General features: G+C 41.6%; 2 protein-coding genes, 1 long non-coding RNA gene and 7 other non-coding genes across 12 annotated transcripts; 1 reads left to right on the top strand and 9 right to left on the bottom strand.

Moving 5' to 3' along the window:
- Positions 1 to 34: 34 nt before the first annotated feature.
- On the top strand, positions 35 to 3,568 carry CEP295 (centrosomal protein 295). Its single transcript, XM_057386147.1, has 5 exons — positions 35 to 184; positions 937 to 1,140; positions 1,662 to 1,770; positions 2,310 to 2,409; positions 3,235 to 3,568. Exons 2-5 carry the CDS (start codon positions 939 to 941, stop codon positions 3,280 to 3,282), a joined length of 459 nt encoding a protein of 152 aa, XP_057242130.1. The 5' UTR covers positions 35 to 184; positions 937 to 938; the 3' UTR covers positions 3,283 to 3,568.
- A 1,101-nt stretch (positions 3,569 to 4,669) lies between these two features.
- LOC130585580 (uncharacterized) lies at positions 4,670 to 7,995 on the bottom strand. Its single transcript, XR_008966603.1, has 4 exons — positions 7,928 to 7,995; positions 6,295 to 6,356; positions 5,431 to 5,503; positions 4,670 to 4,786 (listed from the first exon to the last, which is right to left on the bottom strand). It is a non-coding gene; the product is annotated as an uncharacterized LOC130585580 (long non-coding RNA).
- Positions 5,258 to 5,387, bottom strand: LOC130585595 (small nucleolar RNA SNORA25). The gene has a single exon (XR_008966614.1). It is a non-coding gene; the product is annotated as a small nucleolar RNA SNORA25 (small nucleolar RNA).
- Positions 7,273 to 7,404, bottom strand: LOC130585597 (small nucleolar RNA SNORA18). The gene has a single exon (XR_008966616.1). It is a non-coding gene; the product is annotated as a small nucleolar RNA SNORA18 (small nucleolar RNA).
- Positions 7,996 to 8,075: 80 nt separating the features above from the next.
- LOC130585590 (small nucleolar RNA Z40) lies at positions 8,076 to 8,148 on the bottom strand. The gene has a single exon (XR_008966610.1). It is a non-coding gene; the product is annotated as a small nucleolar RNA Z40 (small nucleolar RNA).
- A 154-nt stretch (positions 8,149 to 8,302) lies between these two features.
- TAF1D (TATA-box binding protein associated factor, RNA polymerase I subunit D) lies at positions 8,303 to 16,311 on the bottom strand. 3 transcript variants are annotated; one of them, XM_057386142.1, is made up of 12 exons: positions 16,256 to 16,311; positions 15,887 to 15,959; positions 14,099 to 14,353; positions 13,544 to 13,994; positions 13,124 to 13,299; positions 12,839 to 12,896; positions 12,241 to 12,530; positions 10,609 to 10,658; positions 10,143 to 10,349; positions 9,242 to 9,358; positions 8,847 to 8,894; positions 8,303 to 8,341 (listed from the first exon to the last, which is right to left on the bottom strand). In XM_057386142.1, the coding sequence occupies exons 3-7, from the start codon at positions 14,338 to 14,340 to the stop codon at positions 12,375 to 12,377; spliced, it is 1,083 nt and encodes a 360-aa protein (XP_057242125.1). In that variant the 5' UTR covers positions 14,341 to 14,353; positions 15,887 to 15,959; positions 16,256 to 16,311; the 3' UTR covers positions 8,303 to 8,341; positions 8,847 to 8,894; positions 9,242 to 9,358; positions 10,143 to 10,349; positions 10,609 to 10,658; positions 12,241 to 12,374. The 3 variants fall into 3 exon arrangements, with proteins under 3 accessions (XP_057242125.1, XP_057242124.1, XP_057242126.1); XM_057386141.1 differs by lacking the exon at positions 10,143 to 10,349; XM_057386143.1 differs by lacking the exons at positions 8,303 to 8,341; positions 8,847 to 8,894; positions 9,242 to 9,358; ... (1 more) ...; positions 10,609 to 10,658; positions 12,839 to 12,896 and having other exon boundaries at positions 12,450 to 12,530.
- On the bottom strand, positions 8,483 to 8,614 carry LOC130585596 (small nucleolar RNA SNORA1). Its single transcript, XR_008966615.1, has one exon. It is a non-coding gene; the product is annotated as a small nucleolar RNA SNORA1 (small nucleolar RNA).
- On the bottom strand, positions 9,015 to 9,153 carry LOC130585594 (small nucleolar RNA SNORA8). Its single transcript, XR_008966613.1, has one exon. It is a non-coding gene; the product is annotated as a small nucleolar RNA SNORA8 (small nucleolar RNA).
- On the bottom strand, positions 9,492 to 9,618 carry LOC130585592 (small nucleolar RNA SNORA40). The gene has a single exon (XR_008966611.1). It is a non-coding gene; the product is annotated as a small nucleolar RNA SNORA40 (small nucleolar RNA).
- Positions 10,795 to 10,867, bottom strand: LOC130585593 (small nucleolar RNA SNORD5). Its single transcript, XR_008966612.1, has one exon. It is a non-coding gene; the product is annotated as a small nucleolar RNA SNORD5 (small nucleolar RNA).
- Positions 16,312 to 16,333: the final 22 nt, after the last annotated feature.

Genomic DNA, 16,333 nt, shown 5'->3' with positions numbered 1-16,333 from the left:
AGTACTGCAGCACTCAAATCTGTGGTATATTTTAAGCATTTCCAATCACTGGTCCTTTTGAAACAGGAAAGAGAACTTTTACCACTAGCTCCAGATGCACATTATTCAGCATTCTCGAGGCCTAGCAGTTCTCCTAAAGTCCAGAATCCCAATGAGAATCACTGTCCATCACATCAGACTGCAGGTAATTATGGGATACTTCAATACACTGAAGTTGAAAGTATTTTTTTAATATTCAAATCATCGATAAAATACATCACTCATTTGGAAAATGTAGAGCTTTTACTTGGACAGGGGCATCCTGCTGTTCAGGCTTGGTCTGTAGTACATTAGACCCAGGTCTAGTGTGTGTCCTATTCACTTGCCTCTTTCATGAGAGAGAACCTGGCACAGGAAGTTCAGAATCTRCACTACACTTGTTTTGTGTTGTAATTACTTAATTTTGAAAAATTCTGTGTTGTTTTCTGATTTGTTGTCATAGTTTATGCACCTTCACTTATTTCTCATTTCCTGTTAGTTCCACAAGTCCTACAGACAAAGAATTATCCTTTTTTTCCTATTCTGATGATAATGTAGAATAGTAGTAAAATATTTACCTTTTTGTGTCCAAGATGAACTGCAGTAACTTGAAAGACAGGAATTGACAGAACTTAACTGCATTAGGGACTTGTCAGGTCTTCAGTATGTTTTGAGGCATTAAGATGCTTTTGATGCAGTATTTGTCACAGCTTTTGAGTGGGYAGACCTGCTGACCGTGTCTGGATTCCATAAGCCTGAACTGCTCCCTGTTCTGCAACATGCCTCATCATTCAATGCCATTCTCCTCATGCCATTCAAAAAGTATTCAAGCTAACCTTTTTAGGAGAAATGCTTTGAAATGACTTATTGCTCAYTATTAACAGTGAGGAATGTGGAAACTTTCCTTTTCTTTCACAGTCATGCTGCTGGAATTTGCAGCTAGCCCTGGAAGTTTGCAAAAATCTTTTTTAAAAAGAAAGCAGAATTTCATCCAGGAATCCGTGAAAAGAGTAGAAGCAATAAAAAATAAGGAGAGAGAAAGTGAAAAGCTGGAAGCAAGACAGCTTCAAAGAGGAAAGTCTGAGAAGCTAAGAAGCMGACGAAAGGAGTCTCATCTCTCTGGTAGGTTTATCTGGGGACAAGACATGGCATTAGGTATCCTTTCAACTGCTGTTTTATATAAACAGATTTTGTATTTGCTACGTGTTTGCTATTGCAGACTAGGCTATTCTTTTTTTCCTCAGGGGTTCAGGGAGCTTTGTTTTCCCCCACTGGCTGCCTCTTCAATGTTGTAAAGGCCCTTACRGGGGCTCTTCTTATTTTCACCATCAGCCCACCTTTGTCGTCACAAGAKGCCTCTGCAAACAGCAGCTGCTTGTCACAGAACAGCCACATTAAGCAAACTGGTGTATCTAGTGCCTCTTGTTGGGGACTTGAGGGCTGGCTGTGGAGAGCTATGGATGGCCACAGGCAGCAGCCTCATGAGTGAGACTGGGAGGATATGTTTTAACAGGATGCCATCTCTGTTGTGTCTATTCTGCTAGCTTTGCTCTTATTTTTGGTCATGTCATTTAAAAATCTTGGAAAATCTCTCAGTTGAAACAGAGATTTAAATTTGTTTGGCTTTTTCTTTTTCACCCTAGGAAAAAATGGTGCACTTGCCAATAAGCTGAAAAAGGTWGGAGAAGTGAAAGTATCTTCTCCAGAGGACAGGAAGTCGGCAGAAATTGAAATGCACCAGCGTACATCCAGGTATTGCAATAAACACAAGGGGAAAAGTTTAATTAAAAAAAAAACAACAAAACAACAAAAAAACCAACAGAACTAGTTAATCTATGTCTTGTGAGAGCTGCTGCTCAGTCTGTGCTCTTCCAGTTGGACCCAGTGCTGCTTAACACAGAACAGTTGGGAGAGGAGCCAGGTGTGTTTGAGGCAGGTCCTGCTGGGAACTGCCCTTGCACAGCTGGCACTGAGGAAGGTCACCCTGCTGCTGTCACTGTGCTGAGGCAGCTGTGCCACTTAATGCCTGGCATGAGATGAAATTTGATGCAAAGTTCACAGTTGCACGTGGGCATTTASGAGCAGTAACATGCAACAAGTGCAACTCTTAACAGGGAGGGAGTTTGTTTGATGCAGCTGAAAAAGAATTCAAAATGATTCTGGATTATTGAAGAGCAGTCAGATTTTCCTAATTGTTGGTAATTGAGCCAGGGCAAACCCTAAAGCTTGTTAACTTACTCCAGTTTTGCCACTTCTTCCTGCCCAGACACTGATTTTTTTTGTTTTCACAGACTTTATAATCAGCTTGAAGAAGTAAAAAACAGAAAGGAAGAAAAAACAAGACAAGAAACTTATGCGAAAAACAGAGAAAAAGCTAAGGAGTTTCAAAAGGTAATAGCTTGCTAGTGTCTCATGATTTCACTGAGCTTCCARTCAGAGTAATTGAGATGTGGTGTGAATGGAGCTGAAATGGAGACCCTCARACTAGTCTGGAAGTTAAGTGATGCCGTTGGTACATCTCACGTAAGAATTTCCTAATTTCCTTGTCAACAGTACAAGTTTTCTCTAAAAAGCATGTCTATGACTTGAGCKTGACTTGAGCAAAAAGGCTCCAGCKGCTAGAAAGTYTAGGTGGCAGAAGCATTAACAGTCTTCTTAGTCCAGCCTCGACCAAATATCCATTTTAAGACAATATTTTGGGTCTGTAGGTTTTTTGATTGCTTTGGCTACTTGGGGTAGGGCAAGATTTTGGCCATGCCCAAACTTAAAGGTGCAAGAAGCTTGTCTGGGTTCTGATGCAGCTGCTGTTGAACAGGGTTGAAGAAGAGGCCTGGATCTAACACCCCCATTGTCCTGCTTGCCTCAGACACCTTGAAAGGAAAGAAATGCTTGATAATCCTGACAGGCTTTGACTGCTGTGGGGGGAGGCCAGGTGCAATTCTTGCCTTTAGCCCCGACCACCCTCAACTGCATTGTGGTGGAATGAATTGCTGCTCGTTATGTTGCTTCTCAGATTCCATAATTAACAGAAAATAAGAGAAATAAGCACATTTTGCCCCCTACCCTTTAATCTGCGTCCTCTTTGGAGGAGGGGATCATTGCTGTCCAGACCGCAGCACTGTCCATTCCTGATGTTCAGGTTACAGGCACAGTACCSAGCCCTGCTGGCTTTAGGGCACTCACTTCAGTACTGTAGTCTCATGGTTTTATTTGCAGAAAATGYTGGACAAACTGCGAGCCAAGAGGACTTCGAAAGCTCCGTGACAGGCAAAGCTTTGAGCAACGATATTGGTACAGTCCAGGCCACTGACTGATGGCAGCCTGAATGGTGGATTACAAAGCCATTAGGAAGCTGCAGTTTTAAGCTGCAAGAAAACAATGCAAAGTACCCCAAACCCCTGTAATCACTACAGCAGCAGATGGACTGCTCTCAACATTATCTCAGACTGAGTTGACTGGCCTGGCTTAAAAGGCCTTTTTTTATATGTTAATATTTTAAAGAGATTTAAGGTTTGTAATATAAATGTATAAAACATTTTCAAATAAAGTTTTAAGGTTATTTGAATACTTGGGCGACAGTACATTCATTCTGTAAAGGTGGACTTTTTATCTGTTCTTTGCACTAGGTGATTAAAGATTATATGCATGGGGTCCTACAGCCACAAGGTACATCTTAAAGCACTTGAATGGAAGAGAAAAACCTTAGTTACTTCTTCCGAAGAATTTTTCTATCAGTGTTTTTTGAGCTAAGCACATGAGGACAAATTCAAAGCTCAACTGCTGGTGTAAACTKATTAACAGGTGCATTTCATTAAAGCTGGTCGTGGTTAAAATGCACCAGGAAATCATGGAATGGTTGGGATTGTAATAGACCTCTCAAGGTCCTCTGGCCAATGCCCCTGCAATCCTTAAGGCTCTATAAGGTCCCCCTGCAGCCTTCTCTGCTCCAGACTGAACCCCTCTGAGCCTCTTTGCACAGATGCTCCAACGCTGCAGTAATTTTTGCAACCTCCTCTGAATCTGGTCCAATGGAGGTCTTAAAAAGCTGCTTTTTAATGAATTAAATTTACACTTGTTTCACTCATTTCAATCTGGTGCAGGTGCATGTGCTGCAGTAGCAGAGCATAAGCCAGAACCAGTTTGTTAAACTCCATGGAGGTAGTAGAGGCTGTTTGTAATGCTGATTAGCAGTAAAGCATGGAGCGTCAACTTCACCATGGTAATACTGACAAGTGCTGCTCAGGTTGTGACATCAATATTTTTTGTTCCTCTCCTCTCTCAAATATCAAAGGGAAGAGACCCAGCCATTCTCCTACCAGCAAGTCACAGGTAGTCAGCTGCCAAAATTTTCTCAGCYMTTGTTGGCTTTTCAGTGCAGCAACRGAAAAGCCCAGSCTGCAGYCCRGAGCCCCAAGTTTTATTTAAAGGTTTGTGACATTCTGTACAGAATAAATAACCAGTCCACGGTTTTAGTACAACTGCATTCAGTGACAAGATGTGAGGGAAAAGACCAGATAAAGCCACCTCCAGCTACTTCTAAACTCAGTTTAGCTGGGTCTCTCTAATACCAAACAGGCACCTTCACCACCGCTCCCTGAAGGGCAAGATGCAAGTCAAAATATGCACTACTACAACACACAAAGCAGTAGAAACAAGTTAAAATGAATGTTTAATTCCAAAAAACTGCAATAAACACTCTAGAGAAGGTTCTTTATTTGGAATGGCTGTGGAGTTCTTTGCAGCAGGATTCCAGTAACATCACCAGGATCTGAAAGAAGGAAAGTTTTTATTAGCACTTTCAATCCAAATGAACGCCTCTTTCCTAATACCCAATCTAAACCTCTCCTGCCACAACTTGAGGTAATCTCTTGTACTACTGCTTGTTAATTGGCAGACCAATCCCTAMTCTCCACACAAGCTCCTTTCAGGTGGCTGTACAAAGCAGGAAAGTCCCCCYTGAGCCTCCTTTTCTCCAGGCTTAACACCCCAGCTCCCTTGGCTGCTCAAACTTGTGCTCCAGACCCTTCCCYAGCTGCACTGCCCTTATCTGGAAACACGAGCAGCAACTGGGCTGCAAGGCTGCTGAAACCACAACTCTAGCCGCCCAGTTCTCCAATGTCCTGCTGCAAATTGTTGCTTCAAAATGGAACCAACTAGCCTCTCTACATCAGCATCACAAAACCCCAAAAGCAGCAGAAAAAGGACCTTTTCCAGCCCAGGAGGCCTAACTACATGACGTACTATCTCCTCACAAATAGACCATAGCACACATAGAGTGTTCATGGCATCCTGCAGAGGATTTTAATATGCGGTCACCGCGTTAAGAGCTGCTGGTTTTTCAGCCACGCAAACCCTCTTTGAAGTGACCTTTAMTTTCTTTACACTACCAGCCATTTTGGTAAGTGCCCTTACCTTCACACTCACTTCAGTAGCACCCAGGTGGTGTTTCTCATCTCTCTGAAATGCAGAAACTTGGTAGCAGACACTAGGAGTTGAACAGTCAGGTTTGGTTAGTACAGGGGAAAAGTGAACATTGGGTATAAATCACATGGAGCAGCTTTGTTTCCTTTTTTTGCTTCTGTTCAAAAGAACCACCCTTTCAGCAGGAGCTCTGGAACTCAATCTATAAATATTCCAATTGTAGCTTTTGTTCCTCTGTATTTAAAGTGTTGAATGCACCCAAGGATACAGCCACATCCCTACACGTCAGTAGGAACTTGCTCCCAGGAGGAGAAGGGAATGTTGTGTCCTTGACCTATGTTAAAGCTTTATTCCCAGCAGACTTGGTGCCACATTGTGTGGCAACAGGAGAGTCTGATGGATTTGCTTTATGGTCATGTCCACAGCTCACCAGAAACAGTAACATCCCAGCAGCCTTGGTAATGACCAGATACTCCTCTCACTGCTCTTACAGGACTTCACTTAATCCAGCTCCCCATCCCTTCCAGTAAAGAATCAATCAATTCTGACAATTTGTCAGCCAAGTGGTGAACAAGCCCAAGATCTGGTAAAAGCCCCAAGTACAGAGGAACCCTCATAGGTAACAGCAGTCTAATTAAGACACCAGTACTACAGAGGGCTGCACAACTGTGACAGCTATCTGAAGTACATATACACACAGGAACAACTCATAAATGAGTGATCTGCTCAGACACTGCCAACACCTGCAGGGATCATTAACCAGTTTTTGTTCTACAGCAGTTAAAAGTTTTGATGCTTAATCATACTAAGCTAATACACTCTTAAGTAGTATGGAACTAGTAACTTAGTGCTTACCTGTCAAACAGGTTCCATTTTTTTGACTCAGGCAGTTAATTTCATACTGTATCCTCAAGCACCTGTTAGAAAGAAGAAACTGAATSCACTTGCTGAGTTCCAGAGGCCAGTAACCAGTTTTCACAGATAATCAAAATGAAAACAAATGAAAATGTCTATTTTTTCACATGAAAATACAAAACACATACACTTAAATCCCTCAAGAGGTTGAAGACTKTTCCAGCAAAAATAGGTTTAATAGCAGAATGAAAACAAAGGATGCCTAACTGCTGTAGCACWGCTTTTTGAACATCCCACCAGAAGGCTGCTGAGTGCAGGTGCTGTACGGAACACTATACAGCCTACAGGCCTTCAACCACAACAGCTCATTTTACATTCAAGCTTCTTGCATACTTGTGAGTGCCTGGGAGTAAGAGGCAATCCACTAATACCTCTAGAGGATTTTGATTATTTTAAAYGCTTTATTCTACAAAACAGAAGCCATRAATTTCAACAGTACAGTAGGAAACTGGCTGAGGTGCTCAGAAATTAATTTTTTAAACCCCATACTTGAAGATAGAACCCAAATATTKCTGCTCAGTATGAAGCATCTCTATACAAAACAAAAATGCAGTAAGTTTATTAAGTTAATTCAAGACAGACACCACAGTGCTATCTCTTCTTACCTACAGCTACTGAAACAAGAAATGATCATTCTGTGATTAAAGGGTGAATAGACTGTTTCAAACCATCCAGAAAACAAGCAGTAAAAAAGCAGTGCTACAAGTCAGATACCTACACAAAAACCTGGGCAAAAGTTTCAGTTCAGCCCATGTAATTCAGAATGTCAGTTGCACTTATTTCCCAGAACACACTGATATTTAACTATTACCAGTCTTTTCCACTTGAATCAGTTTGTTTTGTATCCAAGCATGTTACAGTACACCTAAAGGAGAACACTAGGTATTATCACTGCAGTTCCTAGGATGCCACAATAAGATTTGTCTTGCAGTTTTATCCCACAGAGCTAACAGGTAGTTCAGTGGGTAAAGCCAAACCACAAGTTTATTCTGTGAGGCGTTTCCAACGACATGAACCTACAGAAAAGATCCTATCGGGATAGACCTCAACACTTGTAGTACTGTAAATAAACACAACACATAAAAATCAAGCAGACTAGAAAGGTATTTGGTACAGATCCCACCAAGTGTCTTTTTAAGTTGATTCAAGACATTTTGGGTTAGGAGGGTAAATAATACACTAGCACCTCCTTCATATTAACATTACAAGTTACCTGAGAAGCAAACATCAAAGGGAATTAACTACGAAACTGTGCAGAATCCTCCCTATAAACTTCCCATCAAGTGTAACTTACAGGTCAAAACAAAACTATCAGTTTWAGCAGTTAACCTCATCACCTCATTTTTGACTGAGGAATTAATATGAACATTCTTTGGGCAAACCAAAGTTACAATAAAATTTTCTCTTAACAGAATGAATGATACATTAAGATACAGTAATGCAATGTTGAAAACAGTCCCTGAAACCTTCACAAATTAGTAAACTTAATCTGAGAGATTTCTGGGCATTGAAAAAAAAAAAAAAGAGCCCTTCAGTCATTCAGTACAGGCAGAACTTCAGATGTCATACTAACCCTTGAAGGGGCTTCAGACCTCCGGTGAAATAGCATCCTGCATTTCTTCCTTCACTTTCTCCCAAGTACTGCCAAAAAAAAACAAGTAATGTTACATCCAGCATGTGTGTGCATGCAAATCAGCAGAACCTACAACAGTACTGAGTAGATTTGTTCAGAAAGGCTCTTCTCATTCACTCTCTTCAGAGCAGTTGAACATTTTGCCAATCATCACCACAATTTTCTCAGCCATTCTAAAGTTCGGGTAAGAAAAGCTCCCATGTTTTCTGAAACAGTATTACATCTTTTTAGCAAGTAACCAACTCATCAAGTTAAAGAAGGGTGGCTGGGCTGACCTGCAACAGGCAAGGGTGAAAAAAAATGTCCCACAAACTTACCAAAATGTTAGTTCAGACTGGACTTCAGGTGGACTTCCTAAAATAAATAAATCATTGTATGTAAGAAACACTTTCAAGTTCTTTCAGTATTTAAACAGTTCATTAAGACCTGGGTACTTCTATCTCAGTATGAAGCCATGCAGACTGTAGTCCAGTTACACTGCCTGARTGCTAATGAATTTGTTACAGGTCTCATTGTCACCACTGCAATTAACYTTACAGCGAGGAAAGCAGAACCTGTTACTGTTCTAGCCCCGTTTTCCAATTCAGACACACAGCAGGTTGTGCCTATTTGCTGAAGAACAAGGCATAAAAACTGCACAATGTCTGTAGAATAGCCTGGTTTTTAAGCCTAGCCAGGTAACTTTGAAAGAAACCTGTTCTAGTGGTCACCGCGTACTTGAATTAATGTTTCAAAATGAAATCCTTTTTTTTGGTCAAAAGGCAGCCAAAATAAAATCAAGACTAGATGGAGCTTTTATGATCATCATCCWACTACCTCCACCTAGGCAAAAAAAAGCAACTATTTCCCCAATACTTACACTTGAGTAGAGGCTTTCCACTATGTTCCAGAAATCACAGGAATGTCCCTTTAAGAAAAAAGTATTTTGGAACAATGTCAGTAATTTAATTGTACTTTTATCCCCCAACAGTGTAACAATTTTTAAAAGTTGTATCTGACAAGATTCCCAGTAAGAAAAACTAMATCTACTTGTTTCAACAGAAATACCAAGTTTAACCTGCACATGTGCATGAAAACCAACGATGCCAGCTGTTGAAATACTGTAGCACTGCTTTTTGAACACCGCATCAGGAAGACACTGCTGGGTGCAGATACCATACAGTGCACAAATTAGTCTGCTAACTTGCTGAGGAAATAGCACTAGACTGAAGAAATCCAATTACTCTTATGCTGAAGCACAAACACAAAGCTTACCTCTTTCACTACCACAGAAGTCCACTGAGGTAATGGATTTGTGAATCAGAAACCCAGCAAACAGTCATAAGAATTCAAGACATCCCCAAGTTAYTGCTGCAGTATTGGTGTGTTCCTCTGCAAAGAAAGATACAACTGAACTACATTTCTGCAGCTGAACTACATTTCTGCACTACATCTCAAGCACTGAACACAYGCCCCAGACTGATCAGTACTTGAATGAATGAATGCTATTTGAGGCCATGCAAATGTTGTCCCTTCATRTAAGTAACACAACCAATACATTTATCAGCTGTGGGTTGCAAAAGAAGGGTTTTTTCTAAGCACTAGGTTCCAGGTTTTTGCCTACAGCAAAAGACAAAACCTGATCAAGTGCTGGAACAGATTCTACACATTCCTTTTTTCACTATTTTTGAAACAGTTTTTGAAGCTGCTTCCCAATTGACTATATACTTACTGTTAGTAGGAGTGGAAGCTGACAGTTACCGTGTTTTCCAGTTTTAGAGACAGGCAGTTCAAACAGGGTAAATGTGGTGAGTTCAGAATCAGATCGAAACTACTTATATATACCGTGTCAACCTGATGTGCTCTCTAGTGCCGTACTCTACCTATGACAATGCCCAACTAAGAGGTCTCTTCCTATTCTATTACTCAAGAATGTTCTTGTAARRTTTCACTAYTTRCCCACCCTCAGCTGWTTCCCATGCTGAAGGGGTTTTGCTATGYCGTATCYTTAGAGGGTGCTTTCTTCYRTGCTAYTTCCTACACTGCTCCAAGCCATACAAATGTGGTAACATCCTCCTTAAAAAAGCTTTCACAGCCATGTACATGCAAGACTACCAGCTGCTCTCTGCTGTTCCTCCTGTTCTTGCAGTGGATATGAATTAAGATGGAATTTTACCAGAGAAAAGCCATCAGAAGCTGCAGCTGTATGACACATCCTGGCACAGAATGTGGGTGAGGCACCATGAAGACGCTAAGGGGAGAGTAGTTCCTCAACATCTTTAAGCAGAAGAAGTTCCAGCCAACATTGTCCAAACCAAATCAGCCTTGCAGCATTCCACATCAGATAAAACCAATGCATTTCTATAAATAACTTCAACAAAACCTGCACTTAAGAGGTATACAAGAACTTAAGTTTTTGTTTTTGTTCGAGGAGAGGCTAGAGTTTCTAGTTTTGGTCAGACTGATGAAAGGTGTGTGGCACTGAACTCAACACCTTGGAAGCTTCACACACGAACGCTGCTCAGCTGTGGAGCACTGYAATGTATTCAACTACCGTGCACCATTTTTTCAAACCTTTTGTGAAGTAATGCAAAGAAAAGCTACCTGAAGAAAACAAAACCRAAACCCAACTAACAGCTTACCTTGTGCAGCAAGAAAACCAAGAGGTAAATTATCTTCCAAAAGCAACAAACTAGAAGGGGGAAAAAAAAGAACAGTGGTAAGAACTGTCATGTATGGTCAAATAACTGAAGATTCCTGAAGTCAAAGCAGGTTTCAACAATCAATTTAACAGCTGTAACAAGCTTGATTTTATGTGTTTATCCAGCTCTAGTCAGAATTGAAAATTTAGTTCATTTCTGAGTCACTCAGCAGTTGAACAGCAAAATTCATCACATGAACTGCAGAATGAGCAGGACTCCACATACCACTAACTCTGCCTTACCAAGCAAGAACCCCACTCCTATATTCAGGATGAGTCTTTCAAGCCATTGAGTATTTCTCAGGTAGATGCCTAAGAGTTACGTGTCGCCATGAATTCTGGACCAATTTTAGTTGTCATCTTTAAATGCTGAAGAGCAATTTTTGCAGTTCTAGAGCTACCAAATTGCAATTGGGTAACTTCCTTTACAAAAGGTTTAGGACCTTAGTTAAGCATGTAATACAGCTTCACTTGCTCCCAGTACTGAGCATCTACTGCAAATCTCCTCAGASTGTCAGCTACATTTGAAGGAAATTAAACAAGTAGATAAAGCCTTTTTGTGACAACTTGCTCCTTCAGCAGCTTGCTTTTACCTGCTGAACAGTGTCAGCTGCTGATAGCAAATTGTTTAAGAGTACCTGAGTGAGACTGTGAGGTGACTGTTTTTTAAATCTTGTTGATTCACAAGTGAATGTTTTAGCCATTTATTTCTTCAGTTACCACAACAGCTGCAGTAGGACTTAGTGGTATTCAGACCACTTCTGAACACTAGTTTTGTTTCCTACTGATGAAAATGCCTTTGAGAAAGGTACTTACAACTGAGGCAATGCCTGGTAACTAGTGTTGTTAAAGAGCTTTTGTCGTCTTCTAAGTCATGCTAACCCATTTGGGACAGGAGGGCAAAAGAATTTTTAACCGAAGATTCACTGCTGCTACAGTTACATGCATGATTACTTACAACTTCAGATTATTGTATTAAATTCAGGAGCAGAGAATTAGCTTTTTGAGAAGTTACTCCATGTGGAACAGACAACCTCAGTAAAATTGATTTAATTATCATTCAAATACATTAACCACATTTTGCAACACACTTGTCAAAGCTGACCAACTACTTTTGCATTTTTATTGTTGCCACTCAATTTGCATTGTGCTTCAATTGTCTTCAACCCTTTAACTTTTGAARTATTTCAAGCCTGCACCTCTAAAGACAGAAAAACAATCCCTCAAGGACCACCCACAACGAAGTCACCTGTGGAAGAAAGGCATTTAAACTACCTTGTTTAATTTGAGCATCCAGATGTATGCATGCCAACACATACTCTTCTATACTGTGCTGYGGCTCTGTTACAGTGTATGGAACTTGTCTTCCTATTTTTAATTAGATAAATTCTATGACTCCTTCATTAACAGTAGTCAAGTTATTTACAGAAGCCAGAATTTAAGCAAGATTATCAGAAACAGAACCAGGGACGTTATACTCCTAACATAGAATAGCACAGAAGACTCAAATATTGTATTAAAGGGACAAATTATACTTTTTWAATTGTCTCAGACATAAGCTCAATATACTCACAGTAAGCCAAATGTGCTTAGGCAGCTTGGTGCAGAACCTCAACAGTGACTTCAGACCAACATTTTGAACCAAGTAGGCCCATGAAAGAGGTATGTGAAGAATGACTGCTGTCACATCATTTGTCCATCTGTGGTTCACCGAACTGAGCCTTGCAGAGGCACTGAGTTCTCCCCAGCAGAGTCTTCTTCATCCACTATTTCAATCACTTCAGCTGGTTTTGCACGTTTTTTCCCTGGCTTTGATTTTTTCTTACTGGGAATTGTGCTGCTTAGAATGAAAGAGCTGTTCTCCTAAGAAAATGGAAGACAGAATATTCACAAGTCTAGTTTTGAGATATGTAAGATTTTAGTAGTAAATCTGCAGACTTAAAGAACTCTAAAAATCTTGTACAATTCCTATATACATTTCAGCATTACATCAAAGAGGAAAATGTGTACAATCAACCTTCCCCTGCATTAACAGATCAGAATCAACAAGAATACACAATTAACTCTGGATCTAAACTCAAGAACTCAGTACAGAAAACATTGTCCACTAATTCTTTAACTTCACAAGAGAAGGGCTAGAGAGTTCCTGAACTTTAAGAGTGCTGACTTACCACTACTCTGGCATCAAGTTGTTCTTGATTATCACAAATCAAGCTGTCKTCATCATCACTGAAATAAAAACCTTAATCAAGCTGTGTACTTTTACAGTATTTTAAAATATGTAAACTACAAGCCATTAAATAAACAGTAGCTAAAAGACAGCATTGTACCTTTACACTGGGTTTTTTTGACTTGCAATGCTTTTATAGGTTAAAATGACAGAAGAACAACWGAACTTGATGCGCACACATATTTATGTTAGTTAAGAACAAAAGAGCAAGTAAAGATGAACTTACTCTGTCTCCTGAATAGGGGAAATGGGGCCTTCATCATCTAAGTATTTGTGTTTCCGTAACACCACACACTCTTTTTCTAAATCTTCRCTGGCTTGAAGGGCTTTTAGGGCTTTTTTAAGATGTTCTTCATATTTAAGCACTTCAATATACTTGAAATATCCCTTTGCAGCTGCTTGCTATAGAAAAAAACATCTCAGGTAAGATCTTAAGAATACCACTATGAAGTCTGTGTATTATGAACTGTAATATTATATCAATGCCCATATRTATTCTTGCTGTGTTTGACAACATCAAGTGTCCCACTGAACAACAGTAAAACCCGTGTCGTTATTCTAGCACGTCAAGTAGAAGCATAACATAGCCCATCTCAATTCACCATTTTTTGAATAATATACTTATCCCACAGAACAGAGGATTTACCTCATAGCCGAGAACCATCTTTAAGGGAATATGTTTCTCCCCRTAATGTTTTTCGACAAAAGGGAATTGAAAGCCTCTGTCTAGAAGCCTCCTCTTTTGCTCCTGAGGTGAGGCTGTCAGTGGGGGCCTCCCCAAGGGCATCTGTGTGCTCTCATACTTTTTCTTCTTCTTCTTCTTCCCTGAGTGAATTTTGAATTTTCGGTGTGCAGCTGCTTTGAACTTCTTTCCCCTGAAGTGATAGGCAAAAATGGCCTTCAGATTGAGTTTTGACTTCTGCTGCTTGGAAACTTCCGAAGATTTCCCTGGACTTTGGGGAGACAGAGAAGAATCTGAGGAGCTTTCATTGTCTGMTACTCCTGTAACAGATTCAGCTTGTTGCCTCGAAGACTGAGACTTCCTTTTTTGCTTTGAAGGTGCAATGGAGCACTCAGGACGAGCAGTAGAGTCATCACTGAAGARGAAAAAAGTTTTTACTTTCAGAAGAAGGTACACTTCTGTGCTACATGACACAGGCTTCTTCACAGCAAAAATTCTTAACGAGCGATCAAAACTCACGTTTCTGAATCACTGCTAATCACTAAAACCTCAGCTGATGCCACTGATGATTCARTTATCCTGTTAAGGTGACCTGAAGACTCCTCAGGAGCAGCCTTCTTCTGCCTTGACCTGGAATGCTCCATTCCTGTACTYGTTTGCCATAAATACACCTCAGATGGCTCCTTCTGCTGATGGCTGATCAGCTGTTGGGAATCAGGGTAATCAGAGCCAGAMGCCTGGGGCTCATCTGTATCAGTCATGTTTTAGTTTGCCCTAAAAAGCAATGAGAATTCAAGAAATTAAAAATATTTCTGTTTATCAGGTAACAAACTTTCCCCTACTCCACTCATAGCCACGGGGTAAACTTACAAGAATAATCTTGAGCAAACTTGAGCAGAGATTTTCCTAAGAACCATGACAAAATATGTTCTTCACACTGTCAGTTAAGTCACAACCACTTATGTAARAATATTCACAGTATAATTTAGGTCAAATAATGTTTATTAGAGCTTTTTTGGGTTAACTCCTGCCCAAAGCAAGGCAAACRTCAGAGCTGCAACAGATTGTTCAGAGACTTACTGAGATGAGTTCTGMATGTTTTAACCCTCTCCCTACTAGGGTTAAGTTCTCCTCTTAAGAAGCACACACACGACCAATAGCTTCTTTTACTTGTAAAAGATATGGCATTTTTAACGTCATACACAGATATTCTCTCTAGTTTAATAAATTAATCCAAGACAGTGTCACCATGAAAAGTAATGCCATCTTCCCTGGTCTGTTGTGTGCTAAGATACCTAAAATCTGCTCTTAACAATGAATCACCCATTTGTTCACTGGTCATCAATCATCATAGAGACCAGCCCCAAAAACAAAATGTTAACTTTTCCTTGAATCTGTAAGACAACACAATCCAGCCCTTCACAGGCTTAAGATCACACTGAGGGCCATGACATAGCACATGCAGGTAAACCAAAGGATCAAGACCAGCCAGCATAAGTTTAGGAAAAGCAGGTCTTGACTGACCCACTTGGTGGATGCAGAAAAGGTGTGGACGTTGTCTGCCTGGACTTCACTAGAGCTTTGGACTTAATTTCTCACAGCATTCTCTTGGAAAAACTGGCTGCTCATAGCTTGGATGCGTTCACTGGGTRAAAAACTGGCTGAATAGCTGGCCATGAGTGTGGTGCTAAATTAAATTACATCCAGCTTATGTGATATTCCCCATGGCTCAGTGCTGGGGCCAGTCCTGTGTAATGCTTTTACTGACAACCTCAACAGTGGGGTTCAGTGCACCCTCATTCAGTTTGCAGATGACACCAAGYTGAGWGGGAGYGTTRMTCTGCTAGAGGGCAGGAAGGCTCTACAGAGGTATCTGGACAGGCTGGATGGATGAACCGAAGCCAAYTGTATGAGGTTCAACAAGGTCAAGTGTTGGGTCCTACCCTTGGGTCACAGTGGAAAAGGCCCTGGGGGTGCTGGTCAAGAGCAGCTGAACATGAACCAGCRTGTGCCCAGGTGGCCAAARCCCAGGGGCGCCCTGGCTTGTATCCGGCATGTGGCCAGCAGGACCAGGGCAGTGATCATCCCCCTGTAATCGGTACTGATGAGGCACACTTTAATTCCTGTGCTCAGTTTTGGGCCTCTAACGACGAGAAATATACTGATATGCCAGCTACACTGTGCCTTATGTGGGCACAGCACTAACACCGATTCACCCACAGCCCGACAAACATAAAGCCCATCAACAAAACCGAGCAAGACCRAAGCCAGGACAGAGGCAGCAGTGCCACTCTGACCGATACTCACAGTTCGCTGCTCAGCATCCTGCGCGGTCTCTACCGCAGCTCCGTCCTGGAGCGCTGCAACAGCACGCAGCTCCCTTAGGAAAGAAAAACAACCAACTGAACTTGCTGAAAGGTGCCAGGCATACCACTCTCCCCCTCGCCTGGCTCAGTTGCCAGTAGAGCGCTGAGATCGGCGCCACGGCAAGGCCTTTCGAATGCGAGCAGCCATCATGTCACCACAGGCCGGGRTGGCCCTCACCGACCGCCGCCACAYGCCGCGATCCTTGGGGCACCAYTCAACACCGCCGGGACTGTCCTYCCCCACCGCCGRGTGCCTCRGTCTCGGGTCCCRGCAACGTGGATGGCRCCGGATCCGCCCGCCCCAACTCACCTCCGCACACCTCCACCACCCCGCCGCAAAGGGCGCGCAATGGCCGCCCCGCAGCTTACATAGCGCCGGGATCTCGCG

The sequence above is a fragment of the Malurus melanocephalus genome, unplaced genomic scaffold, assembly GCF_030028575.1.
Source record: "Malurus melanocephalus ecotype Western Australia unplaced genomic scaffold, MMel_1.1 scaffold_922, whole genome shotgun sequence".
NCBI classification, from domain to species: domain Eukaryota; kingdom Metazoa; phylum Chordata; class Aves; order Passeriformes; family Maluridae; genus Malurus; species Malurus melanocephalus.
This window is presented reverse-complemented; position numbering and strand designations above follow the sequence as displayed.